At 37.4% G+C, this 19,842-nt stretch overlaps 3 protein-coding genes across 4 annotated transcripts; 2 read left to right on the top strand and 1 right to left on the bottom strand.

Moving 5' to 3' along the window:
- Positions 1–2,423: 2,423 nt before the first annotated feature.
- On the top strand, positions 2,424–16,453 carry LOC109544855 (zinc transporter ZIP1). 2 transcript variants are annotated; one of them, XM_019915233.2, is made up of 5 exons: positions 2,424–2,662; positions 10,802–11,304; positions 11,373–11,800; positions 11,914–12,120; positions 15,674–16,453. In XM_019915233.2, exons 2-5 carry the CDS (start codon positions 10,895–10,897, stop codon positions 15,787–15,789), a joined length of 1,161 nt encoding a protein of 386 aa, XP_019770792.1. In that variant the 5' UTR covers positions 2,424–2,662; positions 10,802–10,894; the 3' UTR covers positions 15,790–16,453. The 2 variants fall into 2 exon arrangements, with proteins under 2 accessions (XP_019770792.1, XP_019770793.1); XM_019915234.2 differs by lacking the exon at positions 2,424–2,662 and adding an exon at positions 3,704–3,913.
- Positions 16,454–16,779: 326 nt separating this feature from the next.
- Positions 16,780–18,006, top strand: LOC109544817 (probable H/ACA ribonucleoprotein complex subunit 1). Its single transcript, XM_019915169.2, has 4 exons — positions 16,780–16,957; positions 17,079–17,205; positions 17,271–17,486; positions 17,588–18,006. Exons 2-4 carry the CDS (start codon positions 17,080–17,082, stop codon positions 17,939–17,941), a joined length of 696 nt encoding a protein of 231 aa, XP_019770728.2. The 5' UTR covers positions 16,780–16,957; position 17,079; the 3' UTR covers positions 17,942–18,006.
- LOC109544812 lies at positions 17,995–19,818 on the bottom strand. Its single transcript, XM_019915165.2, has 7 exons — positions 19,663–19,818; positions 19,189–19,597; positions 19,021–19,133; positions 18,754–18,965; positions 18,465–18,678; positions 18,231–18,414; positions 17,995–18,174 (listed from the first exon to the last, which is right to left on the bottom strand). The coding sequence occupies exons 1-7, from the start codon at positions 19,663–19,665 to the stop codon at positions 18,071–18,073; spliced, it is 1,239 nt and encodes a 412-aa protein (XP_019770724.1). The 5' UTR covers positions 19,666–19,818; the 3' UTR covers positions 17,995–18,070.
- Between the last annotated feature and the right edge of the window lie 24 nt (positions 19,819–19,842).

Here is a 19,842-nt window from a genome sequence, read left to right as displayed (position 1 = left end):
ACGGTAAAAACTCTCGATCGGACTGCTTTCTATTGGTTTCATTCAGAATGCAACCATTTTCCTTGATCGGGAAAAACAAACTTGACTCGATTTCAACACTCAATCGGTTCTTTAGATTAGATTATTCCGATAAACTGGGACTGAAAAAACGCTTGTTGCTCAGGTGTTGCTGCATCTGTTTGGTGCGCTTAGTATCGAATAAAACCCCAAAGCCGAATTGATATCGTATCTATGGATCATCCATTCGACTAAGATTTTGCAACTTTTTCCCATCACAACGGTGATCCAAGAATTCCCACTTAACGTTTGAAAATTTGTCAAGAACCCTTTGGTAGGCCGATTCAGACAAAAGTCGCTAATAAGATTCAGAACACCCTACTTCATGTTGAAGAAGAAAATAAAACTTGTAGCTCATTTAGTTTGGAAACAACAAATTTTTGAAATCCGGACTGCGCTTCAAGAATCTCCACGTGAAGTTTGTAAAAATTCTCAAAAACTCACCGATCAGATTCAAAACATTTTCGTTCGTGTTGAGGAAGAAAATCCGCGCTTTTAGCTCTGCCAGTATAAAAGCAACAAATTTTTGAAATCATGACTGCACTGGACTTGAAAAATTCTGAAAAACCTTTTCTTGTGCCAATTGAGACTAAATTAGACAAAAACAGAAAGACATTCCAAACGCTCTTCTTCATGTTGAGGAAGAAAATTGCCTTTTTATTACTGTTAGTTTGAATACAAACGAATTTTCAGATCCCAACTGCGCTACAAGAATCTCAAAGTTGAGTTTGAAAATTTCTCAAAATCTTTTTCTGATGATAAGACCAAACTCTTCAATCACATTCAGAACAGTCTTCTTCATGTTGAGAGCGAAAATTGCGCTTGCATCTCTTCTAGTTTCAAACCAACATTTTTTTTACATCAGCACTGTGCTTCAAAAATCCCCACGAGGAGTTTGAATATTTCTCAAAAACTTCTTCTCGGGCTGATTGAGACTAAACTCACCAATCACATTCAGAACACTCTTGTGTTGAGGACAAAAACCGCGCTTGTGTTCTTAGTTTAAAACTGTTTTTTTTTAATTTGCACTGCACTGCACGAATCTCGAGGTGGAGTTCGAAAATTTCTCAAAAATCTCTTTTTTAACCGATGGAGGCCAAACTCATCGATCACATTCAAATCTATTCTTCATGTTGAGAAACAAAATGGCGCTTTCATCTCATCTAGTTTGGAAATCACATCTTTTTAATCCGCTCTGCGCTTGAAGAATCTCCACTAGGAGTTTGAAAACTTCCGAAAAACCTCTTCTCGGACTGATTGGGACCAAACTTATCAATCACATTCAAACACTGTTCTTTATGTTGAGGACGAAGTTGCACTTGCATCTTTTCTAGTTTCAAACAACTTTTTTTAATTTTCACTGCACTTCAGAACTCTACGTGCAATTTGAAAATTTCTCAAAAATGGCTTCTTCCATCGATTGAAACGAAACTCACCGATCACATTCAAAACACTCTTCTTTATGTTGAAGAAAAAAATCGCCGAAAAAAATTTTATCTCTAGTGGGAAATAAAAAAAATTAATCCGCACTGCGCTTCAAGAGTCTCCAAGTGGACTTTAAAAATTTCGCAAAAATCTCTTCCTCCATCGATTAAGAGGAAATTCACCGATCACATTGAATACACATCATCATTTTCTCATTCATGTTGAGGAAGAAATCGCGCTCTTATGTCTACTAGCTTGGAAATAAAAAAAAATTATCCGCACTGTGCTTCAAGAATCTCCAGGTGGAGTTTGAAAACTTCTCAAAAGCCTCTTCTTGCGCCGCTTGGGACCGAACTCCCTGATCGATTTCCGAACACTCTTCTTTATGTTGAGGAAGGAAATCGCGGTTTTAACTCTTCTAGTATGGAAGCAACAAAAAGTTTTAAAAACATTTAAAAAGCTTTGGTGAGTTTTGCGTGTTACCCCAAAAAAACTCACCAGTTCAATAATTGATTCACCTTTTGGACCCATTAATAAAACTGAAAGTCGGCTCAGATAAATCGAAAAGTCCCAATAAAACTACTAACAGAGCCACACAGACAAAAAGTTACAAGACTTTGGTCGGTTCAGAAAAAATTCCTTGGTGAACTAGCGGATCAAAAACCATGTCAAAATACTCCAGAATGTGTCTCAACACCAGATCAAAAACAATTTTTGGTTTGCCTGGCTGTGTTTCCATTAAAAGGCGCAATGAAACAATCTGAAGATGTCGAACGATGGCTAAACCAAAACGTTGAAAACATTTCCGTATTGTCACGGTCCATTCGAAATTTCCAAATCAATCGAAGCGGTGAAAGCTTCCGTTATGCCATTTCTCTGAGTATGGTTGTTTACAGCCCCTCTCTTGGTTCGGGTACGAATGTTGAAGGTTCCAGCGGATGGTTAAGAACACTTCTTTTGCTGGAATTTATTATTAGCTCAGTATATTTTGTGGTACGCGCAGTGAATGAATGCATGTATTCCTAAGGAGTATTTGCAGTCAAACGAATAGCGGGTACCTAAACGAACGTTTCGGGGTTTTAGTTTGGTTCTCTAATTGTCCATCCAGAATCTGCTTGTGTTGTCTTTGACTTCGAAGAGTCGAGAACGAGAACTTTGGATTTAATCTGCGAAATTTTCAGTGAGTATGTTGTTGGTTGTTTATGGCAAATTTCTGCCTCTATTTAGGTAAATATTCTCGATTCATGACACCATTCTCAAGATTCTTTAGTGGCTTTAAGGGGTTTTCATCATTTACTTGGTCGTCACGTATTTTGCCAGTGCCGAACGAGATGAAGGAAAAATTCTAAAACTTTTTTCGAGTCTGTGGTGTTGAAATTCAAAAAACCGGTTTTTTTCCCAATTTTGCATTGATTCATTTGCCACCCTGTAAAAAATATGAAGCACAATTTTTTGCAAAAACACCCACAAACTGAAAAAGAATTGCACTAAATAAAACTGCAAATGCAAATCGAATCGCTAGTTTTTATTCAGTTGAAAAGTTGGTTCTAGAAAACCAGTCGGTAAACGACTGGAAAATTTGAATGTCTGAAGACAGGCTAAAACTCCGAAAAACTCTATTTAAATTTTAATACATTTTTTTTAATATTCCTTATATTTTTTACTGCAAGAATGACCGCTGCCCAAACCACATTTACTCAGCGATGCAAACAGCCTTAAAAACTTCTCGAGGAAACTTAAAATTTTCGGTTGCTATTAAATTGCTCCATGGCCCAAAGCTGTTCTTCACCCTGTACGTATTTCTTTAAGCTTTGAGTGCTTAAATTTGCTGTAGGTTTTCATTGCTAAATGTCGAAGAGTATTAAAATTTCCATATACAGATTGATTAGAGAATTTTGCGTCCAATTTAAAAAGTCTTTTCCACGTTCATTAAAAATGCGGATTCCTGGTTGAATGATGGTTGATTCAAGCTAAAATTTTCGATCCAGATGTAATCCCATATAGGTAATGAAATGCAAAATCCTCTTTATCTATTATTAAAATCTGATGCAAATTGCTCAATTTAGATAGAATGGAAGACAGAGTTGTTTAGAAGATAAAGGAAAAATGCAGACTGATGAGCAAAGTAAATTTCCAACGAGACACCAGTTGAAATAATTTATTTTTTCCCCGTTTGTCCAACTGCAAGTTCCCCAAGAACCATATAAATAACCGCATGATTTGCACTGTTTATAACAGTTTAAATTGATCATTCGCACATGTGGTGGACGTTAATTTCGGGTCCACTCTCGTCCGATCTGTTAAGTTTATTTAAAAAAATGTACACGAACTGTGTGGGCTTTAGCAATTAGTTTTGTGTATTTACCGGGATCTTTTAGTCAAACAATCGTGACCAAGTGAATTGCATAAATCAGTCATTTTTCATGTAAATGTAAGTGTTTTCTGGAAAATTTTAATGAACCATCATGTATTCCATGGGAATATTGAGTTAGACTCGATGGGTTTTTGTGCTATTTTCGCTTATATGCGCAATGGTTGAATGTTCATAAAATTTGCAATTTTTGGAGGCGAGAAACAGAAGAACTTGTCCTTGTGTCCAAAAGAATGTCGTTCCCGAAGGGCACTTTAAACGCTTCACACAAAATTCAGTCGTTGGTGATGGTGAGTTGTTTGTCATTGAAATTGGAGCGTTTTTCGCTCTTTTTGGTCGACCCGAAAAGGAGCTTTTTTCTGGCGTTTTGCAAGCATGAGTCGATCTGAAAAGCTCGATGGTTCTCCAGCTTCAAGCGATCTTTGCGAAAACTTAAGCTTTGAACTTTTTTCATCGGATAAATTAAGCGTATCGCAACGTTTAATTTCTCCATATTTTCCTCGTTCTGTTTGTATTCGTGTTCTAATCGTATTGTTTGTTTCTTTAACACTATTTGGACCGACAAACAAAAGTCTGTTTTAAAAATTTCCGACGGTTCTCCGCATTTTATTCAGGCGTGTTCTGTGTACTGTTTTCATTATTTTTTTGCGACTATTTTTAGAATAATAATACAAAATTTTCGAGTAATGTAGAAATAATTAATTGGAAAGTCTATCAAGTCAAACAAAAGCAAACTTGAATTTGGCTTGAAATCAAAGCGAGCTTGAGTAACCGGTAGTACGGTTTATTGAAATAAACGCGATTTTTTCTTGCGTCCACGCTCCACTAACCGAATCGTATCCATACTCATGGTCACGTTGGAGCGGATTTTTTGCAAAAATCATGAAAGTGTTCATTGAATTCAAGGTTTTCATGGAAATTCGCCGGAATTATCATTGCGGATTATTACCAAATAGCCACTGATATAACACTTGGTTGGTTTCACGCAACATTGCCTGCACAGGTCAGTTACAGTGTGATTTTTTGTCTGGTTTTTCCATTGTCAGGGTTCAATTTGAATGTCGCGATTGGTTATTTCAAATTCTCTACCATCAATTTGCCTGAAAAACAGGAAAATTCTGCGAATTTGCTGTCCATAAGTCGGGCGAAGAGCGCATTAGAGGACGCTTTTACTGTGTGGATGCACCCAAAACGTCCTCCATAATTCCTCTTTAATTTCACTTGCTTCTCTTCGTTTGCCAATTTTTATTCGCATCGTTTTAAAGAGGCTGACATTTCTGCTTCTGCGGAAACCTGAGTTTTCTTAAATCTTTCAGCTGTTCTGTTTCTGTAGCTTCTCTGTTTGGGCTCTTAAAATTGTTTAAAATATTTTGTCCACGTGATGAATTTTTTGGTCTCTCCAAGTTCGAAAGTTCATGCTTAAGAGCTTCCGGTGACCGAAAGTTTTGCCCCATTGTTCACTCCAAACTTTGGTTTCATTCTTAAGGCCTTCGAATCAAATCAAAATGTGTTTTTGTGACCGAAAAAATTTAACAAATTTTATGAACAAAGCGACGGGAAGACTGGTGATTTTTTGGCGATTTTAAGCAGGCAGGAAGATTTTTTTTGCCAGAACGGCCTGAAAGCGCGAAAAAAACCCGGTTTCTAATAAGTTTTTTGTAACGATTTGCAACATTGATGGAGAGCTAAAGTTGAACAATTGGCAAGTTTAGGGCTTTTTAGTGTCCAAACCAGTGTCGCTACAACACATTTTTTAAAGACTGATGAGTTTTTAAGGATCGTAAGGCGCTAGGAAGAAATTCTTTTCCACGAGTCGTTTTTTCTGTCGTGCCCAAAAGGCTCGGTACAAAAAATTCATTAAAAACTTTTTATGTTGATGTTTTTTCGGAATTTAAAGTCGTCAGAAAAAAATCTTTACCACGCAGGCCTGAAATCCCGAAAAACTCATCAGTTTCTAATGAGTTTTTTGGGCATTTCTTTCTGATCTTTCGCAAGGAGTGGCTGCAAAGACCTGGAAAAAAATGTTTTCACCAACTTTTTCGATCTGAAAGCTCGAAAAACCCATCAGTTCCAAGCAATGGCCGCGAAAACTTTGCTTGGCTCTGATGAAGCCCAAAAGTTACTTTTTTTTCATGTCACCAAACATTTTCAGGCCAACAAGTCAATCTCTTGAGATTGGGTTTTATACTGTGGACATTTCCTTAAAGCAATTTACACCCCAATTTTAATTTTGTCCTCGTTTAAGGCGTGCGATGAAAAAAAGCTTTTTAAAAAACAAGTTTAGAACTCGAAGCTCTCGAATTTTCGCAAGAAATTTTGGGGGTTAATGGATTAGGAAAAGTGGACAGTACAAACACAAAAACTATTCACAAATAATAATTTTAAAAAAATTGTCGATGATAATTAAAACAAAATCGCAAAATCCAGCTCATTGCAAAGGAACTTTGGAACATAATAAATTTTTATCTCGCAATCCGTTCTGTACTACTAAGGTAATGTGTATATTTTGCATTTTAGATGAGGCTTTTGTTATTGATTTGTGTCAATAATTTTGAAGGAAATGCGTCAGATCTGTGTTCACGGGTTTGCAAATGAAATTCATAAACGTGACTGCTTTTGCAGTCCGTGCATTAATTCTTCTATTTAGCATAGTTTTGCAACAATTATCTCAAAATTCTAACGTTTTATTTCAACGCGAACAGGTTGCCCAGCTGCAAGGCATTAAATTAGCTTTGCTCGCACAGGTGTGGTGGCTTTGGTAATTAATTTGATTTTCTCCTTATTGGATAACTGGTTTATTGATAAATCCCATAAAGAGTTTTCTGAACTTGGATTTGAGTGGCCGCTGGCATTTATCGGCTTTCTTTCAACGAACTACCGGGAAAAACGCGATTCATCATTCAGACAATGCGACATGAAACCGAATTTAAGGTTGCCAAAAAACAGCTTTGGCTTGGCCGAACTGGAAAAATTTTATTCATTTATGGTGTTCCACTTGCAATGAGGTCACTGAATTTTGAACTGCGTTTGCCGATTATTTTGGACGGTCATTTTAGACGACTTCAATGAGGAAAAAGTGCACTTTAACTGCATAATCGGCAAGGAACTTACCTTAGTTAAAAATTTTCCAATATTTTGACGTTCTCGTTTTGACGAATTTGTCTTCTACATATTTTAGAAGGTTTTGATTAGGTTGCAAGTTTGCTGTGGAGGAGATGTATGGATGCCTAAGTTTTATATGCTCGAAAGCTTTAAATAAATCAACCAAGAAAACAAAATGAAAATTGGCAAATTTCGATCTCAACCTCAACAAGCACGAACGTCGATGGCGACTGGATTTCCAGTGAAGTTCCAAGCCCAACGACGTACTGACTTTTAGACAATGAAATGTTGAATAGTTTATTCGCACTTTCACTGAGTTAGAAAGATGTTTTAGCACAACGTTTCTGGTGGTATTATGGTGTTTCGTTTGTTTCCTTTTAACGGCTCGTGTGATTCTCAAATTCAGGACAATTTTCATTTTGCTCTCATCCAAGTCTAGCCTTTAGGCACGACACTGATTTTTTCACAAAATCTGATCAATCGATAAGTAAAAAAAAATCAGCAATCAGTGTGTGTCCAAAGAGCTCAGCACCACTTTTTTTGTCCAAAATATCCAAACTTTATCCATCTATGTTCATCTGCAAGCTAATGTGTTTGTTAACGGTATTTGTTGTAGATTTTTACGTTTGTTAAAGCTTCTTGTTGACATTTTTTCTGTTGTTGTTTCTTTTCTGCTATTTTTTTGGGATTTGTTTCTGTTTCTAAAGTTTTTTTCTGCTAGTAAAAGTTTTCTTTACATGATAAATATCTCGAAAACGGTGAGAAACATATTTTTCGCTTAAGACGCTCCGGATAACGAGATACTGCCAAAAAAATCAATATTTAAAAAAACCGAAAATTTTCTAATGTTTTAAATGCCTCCGGGCTATTGCAGTTAACATCCTTAGAAAGTACACGCTCAGTAATAGAAACTTTGTTAACTAAGCAATAGAAGCTATCAAGTTTCCAATAAGACAAATTTGCCTTTTTGTTAGATTACTTGTAGTCCACCCTGTATGAACTAGTGAGTTTTTCGGGTTTTTAAGTTATTGAGAAAAAGAACTTTCGCTCGACGTTTGTCAGGCATTAAGGGCGAAACTGAAATATTTTTAGCCGCGAAGGTATCAATTTCGAACCAAGCAACGTGCAGGCCATATTGCGTCTCTCCTCCAATCCGGTGTGTGCAAGTGAGATCACCTACGTTCCTGAGCTATGCGCTACGTTCCTGAATGGAAAACCCAGTTTCAATTAATTGATGCGAATCAGTGTATGGCACCCGCAGTTTAAAAACACACTTCTGAAAAACCTTCGAAAATAAATTATTTTTAGGACTGCCTGAAAGCTCGAAAAAATCTCAAAGCTAGTGAGGTTTTTGTGCGTGTTAGCTTGCATGAAGGTGATCAATTATTTAAATTAACTTCACTTGCGGGCATAAGTAAAAATTCCTGCTTTGCATCAACCTAATGGTCAACAACATTGGCGTGCGAGTACGCTTACTTTTCATTACACAATTTCGTTTGTCTTTGCGGTCAATCGAACACGTTCCTTGTTAGTGAAACAATTAATCGCCGGTGCTTTAAAATCGCGACGGTTCACATTGATACTTTCCAATGCGAGTAAAAGTTTACCTGATAATGTTTTTATAGGTTTTTCGTCGAACTAGGAAAAGTGGAAATTGACCTGATGTACACGTAGAGAAGGCTGAGCACGCCAATGAAGCGGAACAGTAATTTTGCTGATAAAAGTTAAACTAAATTTGTAATGTAAATTTAAAGGCTAATCAATAACCCCGACTATCAATTCCATGTAAATACAGTGTTTTCCACAATTGCTAACAATGTTGAGAAGTGCGACAATGCACACAAAGATTGAGCAAAACAATAGGAACAAATTATCATAAATTCCAATAGACAAATCACTGAAAGCGGGCGTTTGAAATAAATCATCAGGACAGGTGAATAACCTGCTTCTTCAGCTTTTGTTCAACTGGAATTCCCAATTATTAATGTTTTTCTATATAAATATAAATACATTTTGCAATTTATCCTCTATGTACCAATCCGAGTAAGTAGCGAGAGAAACGAGAGATCTGTTACTAAATTCGTGATGGATTTGGAAATATCCTCTCTGATTTAGCCTTGACTATTGCCTTTCCAAATTAGTAAAGGATCCATTAATCGTATACAGAGTGATGTAATAAAAAACTAATAATCCGGGGAAAACAAGCCCCACAAAAATTGAAAACATCATTTAAAATTTTATTGAGTTTTCCACACAAAATGAATTGGAAAACTACTGCAACTTGGGAAAGATTGATCTAAAAGTGTATTGAAAAGGGAAAACAAAGTAAAAACAAAGTTCCAGAAACAAAGTAGGGAAGAAGTGAATGAAAACGCAAAGTTTATTGTATCTGAATCCTCGTCCCAATTTATGATTGTATCTGTCTTCGATACCAACGATTATTCTTTATGCCATTGTTTTTTTTAATTTACTGTTAAACAACATCGCTGTGTCCTTTGTACCTAATATTTGATTTCATTCTGATTTTCCGTTTTTTGTTGAAAATTAATAAATTAATTAATTAATTAGACTGAAAGTGTTCTTTTTGGATTTCCATTTGGAGCCCTGAAGATGTCTGAAATACTGCTGAAACCTGTCTATGAAAAATAATATTCTTATTTTCTGCCATTATCTACTGACCGAGAAACCCATGAACCTAAAAGGGATTTTTTTACCAATTCAAATCCATCAAATCAATATTGAGTAAAGTTTTCCGATTGGACATTTTCCAGACTGAACCGAGACGTAACTGAAACTAGTGAGTTTTTCGGAATTTTAAGCCGTCCTAGAAAAAAATTCCTACTAACGTTTCGCAAGTACGAGTGGCTTGCATCCTCAGAGTAGTGCAAAAGGTGGCTTTCGCCCCAGTGCGAAACGTCAGGAGAAAATTATTTTCCACGTCGGCTTAAAAGCTCGAAAATCTCACCAGTTTTATTAAACCGAGACGAGAACATGACGGGAATCAAATCCAGAATGAACAGTGCAAAAGAAAGAAAAGAGAACGAATAAGGAACAGAAAAAATTAAACATAAACGGAATTTAAAATTCAAAACAAAGCCATAATTGGGAAACTTTAGATTCTTTTTCATTAGATAGAAAAAAAAACCAATTTTGTTTTGAATTTTAAATCTGATGATGGCGCTGTTGTCTCGCCGAAACGTCAAAATATGAAATAAATGATATGAACATTTTTATTTCACATTTTGACTGAAACCCAGGAAAGAAAAAATATAATAACAATTACACGCAGTCAGGAAAATAATTTAAAAAAAATTGTAAAATTATAAAAATATTAATCTGTACATTTATGTTGAAAAATAGAGACATTTTCTGCCGGAATTAATTTATTAAACATCAATTTAAAACGATGTTTTCCATTCTCGACAATTTCGTCAGTTTGAATTTTTTTCTTGATTCATTTAATTTTCTTGAGCTTTCCGGCCGAAAAACTCACCAGTTTCAATAAACTGTGAGACAACATGAAGCTGCAACGATCAAATGCAGAATAAACAGTGGAAAAGACATAAAAGGGAACGAATTGGAAACAAAAAATTGCAGAAAAAAGTACACATTAAATGGAGTAAAAAACTTCCTATGGAGAGAAACAAGCCAAAAATCCCTAAAAAATAAATTCGTCTTGAAATAGTCGTTCGATACGGTTATTTAATAATTATTATTAATACAATTTGGTTATTTATGTTGGAAAATGCAGACTTTTTACAGAATTTAGAGCGATGTCATATTCTCCATTTTCAACATCTTCAGCTTGAAAATGTTCACATGACCAACATATCGATTTTTTACCAGGTTTCCTCAAAGGTTCTTCAAAGAATGGTCAGCTACAGCTTCCACTGAGCGAAAAAACCTTCTAGCAACTAAAGAAAACCCCCCAAATAAACGATGGAAGCGGTTCTGAAAGACTCCGTAGCCATGGCTGGTGAAGACAACGCCCTAATAGCGAAAGTGGTGGCAATGATAGCGCTGGGAATGTCTTCGTTCATCATCGGTCTTCTTCCGGTGAAGCTGGCCAAGATGGTCTCGTTGACTAATCTGGATGGGGAGAAGAACCTTCTTCTGTCTCTTATGCTGTGCTTTGGCGGCGGCGTTCTGCTCTTCACCACCTTCCTCCATCTGCAACCAGAAGTGAGGGAGTTTTTCAACACGCTGGAGGCCCATGGTAAGATGCCTGACATGAGAGGAATTCCTCCGTCCGAGTTGGTGTTCTGTTTCGGATTCTTCCTGGTTTACCTGATCGAAGAGCTGGTGCACGCTTTTCTGGACAGGAAAAGCAACAATGAGACATTACGCAGGTGGGTCTCATGCTCATTTTTGGCTCTTCGGGGGGCTTGATGATCAATTTCTTGATTCCTGACTCCAGGTCGCTCTCGATCCGAATCAGTTCGCGCAAAACAGACAATATGACCATCCCCAGGGTAACGTTGACAAAGTTTGACGATGGCAACATCAGCTACATCTCCAACTCCAATAAGGAGCTGCTTGAGTCGCAAACCACCATCAATGTGGAGAAACAAGGAGGCGGACACAGTCATGCCTCAATGGATGGCAGCATCAACAATCCGTTCAGCGGTTTCTTGGCCGTTTTAGCGCTGAGTTTCCACGCGATCTTCGAAGGGCTGGCCGTTGGTTTGGAAAAGAGTTCGGATAAAGTTTGGTATCTGTTGGCGGCCATCGCAACCCACAAGTTGGTGATCGCATTTTGTGTGGGAGTTGAGTTGGTGTCCACCAAAACCAAAGTCATGTTGGTGATGTTGTATATTGGCACGCTTGCCATTGTTACCCCCATAGGTAAGTAATGAATGATTCAATTTAAAAGGACGTTAATTGGGGTAATATTTGGAGTTTTGTGAGATGAGGTTATTGCGATGTTGAAGACTGAGCATTGCTGTTTATTGTTGCAGGAATCGGCATTGGCATCATCTTGAGCAATGTGGAGAATAATGAGAATGTGGTTTGCGTGGTTCTTCAAGGCATGGCAGCTGGTACTCTCCTTTACGTGGTGTTCTTCGAGGTGTTGGCCCGAGAACGGGACAATAATCATAGCGGAGTTTGGCAATTGCTGGCCATTCTAGTCGGATTCATGTTCATGTTCACTCTGCAAACATTTAGTGAGTATTTCTCTATTTTCTCTAATAAGGAGGCTGCGTTAACTGAGCGAACATTTGCAATCGGTTTTCGTCTGTATTTGGAACGCACACCTGACGGGCGAAAGAAGTAAAACATCAACGATTGCACTCACTTTAGTTGAATAACGCTGTTTCCTATTCAGTTTTTAGAAATTTGGGCTTCTAATTAATTAAAAAGCGGCTTTTGAAAGTTTTAGCGGATCAAAATCAATGATTCGATTAATATTTATTATAAACCAATTGTTATTATATTTTTCCTTTCCTGGGTTTCAATCAAAATGTGAAATAAAAATGTTCATATTACGTTTCGGCGGGACAACAGCTCCATCATCAGATTAAACAGTCAAAACAAACCCATAATTGGGAAACATTTGATTCTTTATAGGTTTGGCTGTCTTCAAAACTTCATATTTGTTTTCCAGAAACAATAAATGTTTCAACAGTTCGTCTTTTTCGGATTATTCAGCGGATGCACACACTCTGATGCGAATCAAGATAATTGAAACTGTGTTCCATTCAGGAACGTGGCTGGTGTGTGTGCTCTCACTCGCACAGATGGAGTTCCATGAGGCTGCAATATGGCCGGCGCGTTGCTACGTTCCAACTTGATACATTCACTGCTGAAATTATTTGAGTTTCGGGCGAGGCAAAGTTTGGAGAAATTAATTTTTTTGCAAATTTTCACTTTTATTGAATAGTTGGATGGAGGTCCAAAGCCAGAACAAAGGCCTGATTGCAAAAACTGGTCAACTTTGAATTTGGGAAATTATTGAAGAATTGTTAATGTTCCGGTTATTTGGTAGTCGCCAATGAGAATTTTGTCATGACGTTTCGCTAACACGCATGGCAAGCATCTTCAGGGGTCTGTGATGCAATGAACAGAAAAACTTTGAATTCCCGAGCAAATGCAAGCAAAAAATACGGATCTCAAATTAGAGTGAATTAATGGATTAAAAAACGAATTTCACGGATAGTGTTTCTTCCCAATTAAATTTAACCCGACCAATTATCGAATTTAACGACGGTAATGCGACTTTAACCTGCCGATTCGGGTCAAGTTCACACAACTTAGCCACTTGCCATTGCACAATTGCGTAGTGAAACAACTTAACTATGCATTTAGCTAGAAGCGAGTAGATTTCAAGAATCTAGTTCGAATTCATGGATGAAACGCTGCGAAGCGCAAATTTCCCAAACGTGTCAAGGATTATCCGATGCTCTATTGATCAGAGGAAGAGTTCTCAAGACAATCAATTGTCAACAGTGTGGAGTCAAGGTGGTTTTTCTGCTGTTTGCTCTTAAGTGGATTTCTATATGCGGTCAACCGTGATTTACAATCGGTTTACATGCACCAGGGAATGACCGTCGATAACCTTTCAATAGCAACTTTTGCTTTTTCGAGAATCACATGATAATGTTGTTACCCTACTTTCTATAATCGGATTCCGATACATTGTTTTGACTATATATGTTCTTCCCATATCTTTGTAGTGATGGTGTTTAAGTCCGGTCATTGATTTTTTGAATTTATTTGTCGCGTGCGCTTCAGCTGGTTTCATTTGCTAAATTTGTTTCATCCAAGGTTTCAAAAACGCGTTTTTTTAAATTGTTTAGGATTCTAAATCAACCAACCGGAGGAAAATGCCTTAAAAGTATATGCAGCTCCGTTCAAAAATAAATCATATTCTCATAAGAAAAGCTGATCAAATTGATTCAATCAAATGGCGCAGAATTATTTCATTGTACACATTGGACGGTCTAGATTGTAGCCGGTCTGCCATTTTTAATTGAAAATTGTACAAAAATTGCAGCAAAAATAAATCACTCAAAAGTTTCAAACTGATGAGTTTGTCTTCGTGAAATCGAGTTTGTTTCTGGTGTTCCGCAAACACCAGTAACTTGCATCTTCATCTAAGTTAAAGCCACCTGTGGCACACCTCTGAAGGTGCAAACCACTCGTGCTTGCGAAACGTTAGGAAGAAATTCGAGTTCACAAAGCAATCAGTTTTGACTTTTCCCTCATTTCTTTTGACTAGAGAGTTTAATATGGATGTGAAGATTGCGAAAGCACTTTGCGCATAGAAGTTTAGCAAATAGAGTGGTTTTCAAACAATTACTTGGTAATTGTTTGGTGGTTTCAACAATAGGCCACATAGTTAGACAAGTTATGTAAAATTGTCACTTAAGATATTCCGGTTCTACTTCATTGAGTCACGTAATGATATAATGGCGATTTAAAGTGCAATTTCCCGGATTGGGCACAACAATTACCACTAATGCTGTGAGGCCAAAATGTGATAGGGAGAAATTATTTTCTATGGAGGTACATTTGAAATCCTCAGTTGGTTCTACAGTCTTTCAAGTTGTTTTCTATATATCACCTTCAAATATTCTGTAATTCTGTTCTTCAAAATCAATTGGTTTTGATCATTTACAAGCGACAGTCGTATACCTAACATTCTTTCTTGAATCAAAGTTTTCTTTTTTGAATTTTTTCTGCATTTGTAGAGTTCGCTCTTTGCAGTCATCGCTGTTCTATGAAAAGTAGAATGTGTCCTTTCATTCACTTATTTAGTAAGGTAATTGAAAAATCTGAAAATGTTCCATTTGTGCATTATTTACAACACTATTTGCTGCGAAAAATCGATTCAATTTGTCTACCCATTACTCCAATTTTGATGACAATTTTTTTATTGTCCAGCAGGAAGAATTAATTCAGAGCTCGTAACTGCTAGGAAGCAAAGAACGCATGCGGAATATATAAAAGAAAATTTGTTTCTACTGTTTATGCACACAATGTCTTTTTCGAGACTTCGAAGATCGGTGAATTGCATAAATTGTTTAATAATTACAACGTTTTGGCTGTTAAGTCTATTGAATCGTCTTCAATTGAGCCACCATCACTGAGCCTTCAAATGAGCCACAATTTACTATTATTTGTTTTTTGCAACAGTTGAATCAACATGAATGAAACCAATAATGCAATAAATTTATATTTCAAGAATTCAGTCGCGTTCAGCGACTGAATTTCATTTCAAGTGCAATAAATCATTGTTTTCGCAAAGTTCGGTATCCGTAAGTGAAGCAACAATCGGCTGCTTTGTGAATGGACGTTCTTTTGTTAACATACCACCAATAATATCCTTGAAGGATAACTAGTTCTAGTTAACCGTGACTGGAAACAAAATCTTCCGCATTGATTGAACATTTAAAAAAAACCAGCGAATGGCTAGATAATTATTGCCCATTTAAACTTTCACTTTTGCTGGCAAGTGCAAGACGTTCTCAGAAAGAACGTGCTAAATTAAACCCACTTTTTGGGTCTAAGAATTGAAACCCGGACTTTGCTAAAAGTTCACGAGTACGTTAATTTGCCCACACAAAAAATTTCAAGTTTGTCACCAAATTGATCAATTGAAATCATTCCAATCCAGGCCCACATGAGCGAATTCATTCTTCCCATTCTACTGGAAGCTGATTTTTTCATTTTAGCTTTAATTTCTGAATAATTTCTTCAAATTTCTGCTTGTTTCAGCTGGTCATGAGCATTCCCATGGTCCTAACGGAGACCACGATCATCACTACCATGAATCCAGCCTGGAACTCACCACTCCTTTGCAAGAAGCTGCAAACCGCGTCTTTAGCCGATAATGCGGATGTGATATACTTGTAGGAAATAATGAATGTTTGGAGATGCTAAATAACTCGTAAGCAATTAGGTACAAATACCTTACAATTTTATTATTTTTACTATGTAAAACTTTTAATTGGAATTTTCTGATCGCCTTCGATATGGTATAGTATGTGGGTGTATAAAATTAGGGTAAATAAGTCACTTGAGTCTGTGAAAAATTTATTTTTATCAATTTATCAACAGATAACTTTCCAACTAGCAATAAAGTGCGCTAATTCTCCCGTACATCTAAACTGTGTAAAACTGTGTGATATTCAGAGATCAACACTTTGCTTTCAAATGAACCTATGTTGATGTAAAATACATATCTACTATTTCGTTTTTTTTATTCAAAATAATATCTTTTAGCAAAAAAATGTTTCTAAACGAACACACCAAACAAGTGATTTCTAATCAAATGCGTTTTAAAATTATATATGATAAGTTACGTGATAAGAGCTTCATGTGCATGTAGTTTAACTAGTCGATAGTGTAAAATGTAATTTTATGAACCGAATTGTATTAAAATGTTTATGTAATATATATGTTCCTAAGGAAAACTGTTAAAGATAGGTATACTATTAGGATATTTGAATGGCAATGTGTGTGTATGTAAGAAAATATACTTATTTTTGAAAGCAAAATTTAATAATTACTTGAATAGGCGAATTGGTATTTACTCGAACTTTTTCTGTCACCTAGTTTATTTTCCCGAATAAAAACCTAATCACTTTGGATATGCGTGCGTGCTCATGCCATGTGCGCCATTCGTGCCGAAGCCATTTTTAAGAAAAAAATTCTGACATTAAATAAGATAATGCTTCGCGCCTGATGGTTACAAACCGACTATTTTGGGATGATTTTGTCTCATAAAAGCTAGCAAAAATTATTTGCGATAAACATTTCCTGCAGTGAGATTTAGTGCGTGCTTTGGCAACCTGCTTCGAAAAAAGGAACAGTTGAAAGATGTCATTCTGATATCTTGAAAAGTTGAGAACTCGGTTATGTTTGTCCACATGTGTACATTAATGGTACATTAGTTGTGTATGTTTGACTCAAAAGCATTTTACGCGGTTTTGATTAAAAACCCCGTTATTTTTTAAAGCAAATACAAAAAATACGTTCTTAGCGTACGTGTATAAACATGTAAGTACCAGTGCACTTCATCTGGTGTCGTAATTGTTCAGAATACCGGCAACTTAACCACTCCACGTGTTAAGTTATAGTTAAGAACATAATCATCACAAGAATTTTTTTGTTTCTGCAGCATGTCGTTCAGAGGCGGTGGTAGAGGTTTTGGAGGAGGACGCGGCGGCGGAAGAGGAGGAGGCCGTGGATTTGGCGGTCGAGGAGGCGGAGGTGGACGAAATTTCGACCAGGGACCTCCAGAGCAAGTAAGGAACATCATCTGGCTTACTAAAAGCACCCCCAGATTATTCTGCTTTTTGGTTGGTCTTAGGTAATTCCTTTGGGCTATTACGACTATACAGTGCAAGACGATTTAGTGTGCAAAGTAGAAATACCCGATGTGCCGTTCTTCAATGCCCCCATCTACTTGGAAAATAAGGAACAGATCGGAAAAATCGATGAAATCTTTGGCAATATCAGAGACTACTCGGTTACCATTCGATTAGGGGACAACATGGGAGCTAACAGTTTCAAGAAAAACCAAAAGGTAAATGCGTTAAGCATCAAACTTGATTAATAGTAACGGGTTTTTTCCTTATCTTGTTTGTATTTTAAATTAATTCCTAAAACTATTATTTAACTTTCCAGCTATTCATCGATCCTGCGAAACTACTCCCCATACAAAGGTTCCTTCCAAAACCGCCAGGTTCAGTTCAGAAAAGACCTGGCCGAGGTGGTAGAGGCGGAGGCCGTGGAGGCCCGGGGGGTGGCCGAGGCTTTGGCGGCAGAGGAGGAGGAGGCTTTGGGGGCAGAGGTGGGCGAGGCGGCGGAGGCCGAGGAGGAGGCTTCAGAAACGGCGAAGGTGGCGGACAGGGAAGAGGAGGATTTAACCGAAACTCTGGCGGCGGCGGCGGCGGTGGTTTTGGCAGAGGAGGTGGTGGTGGCGGTTTTAGAAGCAGTGGTGGTGGCGGCGGCGGAGGAGGTGGTTTTAAAAAGTGGTAGACTTGAGCAAATAACTAAACTGTAATATAACTTAAGTTAAATAAATAGATAAGTTTTATATTAAACCTGGTCAGCTTTATTTAAATCAATAAATAGCAAACAGTGAAGTATGAAGCAATACTTAACAACCTACTTATCCCAAGTGAGCAGTACAAAAATAGTAGAAAAGTAATTGAGGACTCTGGGAAGCTCTACAGTTTTCCGCAGTCGTTTCGGTTTAGACGGCGCTACATCTGAAAGTTACAAGATTGTGAAACAGCAGTAGACGGAAGTAATTGGTTTTACGCACTTGGTTCCAGGTTTAGGGCATTAGGATAACAATTCCATCCCAATTCCCCTGCAGCGTACACCCCTAGCAGCGGAAGACCAGGAAATGTCGCCTGAAATGCTTCCAATTCAGTTTCCTGGAGATCAGAAGAACAAGATATCCGAAACCCCAAGCTGTGATGTTTTAGCTTGATATTTTCCTTGAACTGAAGAAGCTTGTCAATGGAAAAAACGCGTACAATTAAATAGTTCTTACATGCTGCAATTGCGAATTAAATTCTTCTTCAGTCTGTTTTTCACTTATCACACATGAAAACGCCTCGAAATTATTTTCTTTGTAATCTTCATCTTTTAAGAACAGTATACACATTGTATCTTCAAAGGGAAAGATCTCATCGTTCGCATTTCGATGGAACATTCTCGATCCTCTGATTATTCCACCGCCGAAAGCTACGGAGTTTACGTCTTCACTGTAAATATTCCGTGATTATAGAGCAACAAAGCCAGCCAGATTTGGCTAAAAAATTTAAAATAATTCTACTTACTCTGGCACCAGGCATTTCAACAAGAATTGTATGCCTCTCTCCGCTTTATATTTAGTGAATATTAGAATACACTTGGGCTCCTCATTTCGTCTTATCTGCTTCCTTACAGTCGCCTGAACCGTCTTTCTGTTAGAGATATCGCAGTGAAACAGTACTGTCCGTATGGATGGGACTTTAGGAAAAAACACCCCATCAAATATGGATCCATGATACTGAAACACCAATGACCTTTTCTCGCTTTGGTTAATAGAGTGGTTATAAATGTACCTCAACTTCTTTCATGTTTCGCTTAGTATTGAAGATGGAAACAACCCTGTCCACTGCTAACATGCAATAATTCACTGATTTCGGAACTAGTTCGTCTTCCAAGTAGTCCGGCACTAAAAACAAGGGAAATAAAGGAATTTGTGGATGTGGAAAGGCTGACTGTTCAACCTGATTTCCTACTAAGTCCAGACGTATTCCGGTGCAAACAAATATACGCATTCAGCTCAAGTTGGAGGCTATCATACAAAATAAACCCCATCTCCACATTGTTGAAGTTCAGATTGGGGCTATGTAAAATAGTGTTGCTTTTACACCCTTTTGCGCCCACTTTAAAGCACGTAAACCAGCTTGGAGCCACTCTTCTGTCCAATATTTGTTCAGCCGTTTCCTTCCATGTGGTCGACACTTCGAGGCAACACTTCAGGTCCCCTAAGGGCAAATATTCGAAAATCAAATCTAATAACGGATAGACCTGAGCCAAGGCCTCCCCTAGACTGAAATCGCATGTGGGGCTGATTCCAGGATCCACTTGTAATTGCTTTACCGTTTTAATACACAATGTGCCTTTATGAGTGGTCTGAAAAGAATCTTTGTCTGTTGTGTGTTCTTTCAGTTAAAGATTTATCTTCGTAGTTTTCTTACCATTTTCTAAGCTGCAGCATTGATGTCGATATAATTGTTGTTTATTTACCTTAATAAGTTAATACATAACTTAAAACCGGTCACAGATAAAGACCACAGACTATTCACCACAGATCACAGAGGTTACTCTGTCCTGTTATCCAGACCTGGCATCCCTGAATATAACTTTTTTGTTTTGCT

The sequence above is a fragment of the Dendroctonus ponderosae genome, unplaced genomic scaffold, assembly GCF_020466585.1.
Source record: "Dendroctonus ponderosae isolate FM_Combo_2020 unplaced genomic scaffold, Dpon_F_20191213v2 Dpon_F_20191213_8, whole genome shotgun sequence".
Taxonomy (NCBI): domain Eukaryota; kingdom Metazoa; phylum Arthropoda; class Insecta; order Coleoptera; family Curculionidae; genus Dendroctonus; species Dendroctonus ponderosae.
This window is presented reverse-complemented; position numbering and strand designations above follow the sequence as displayed.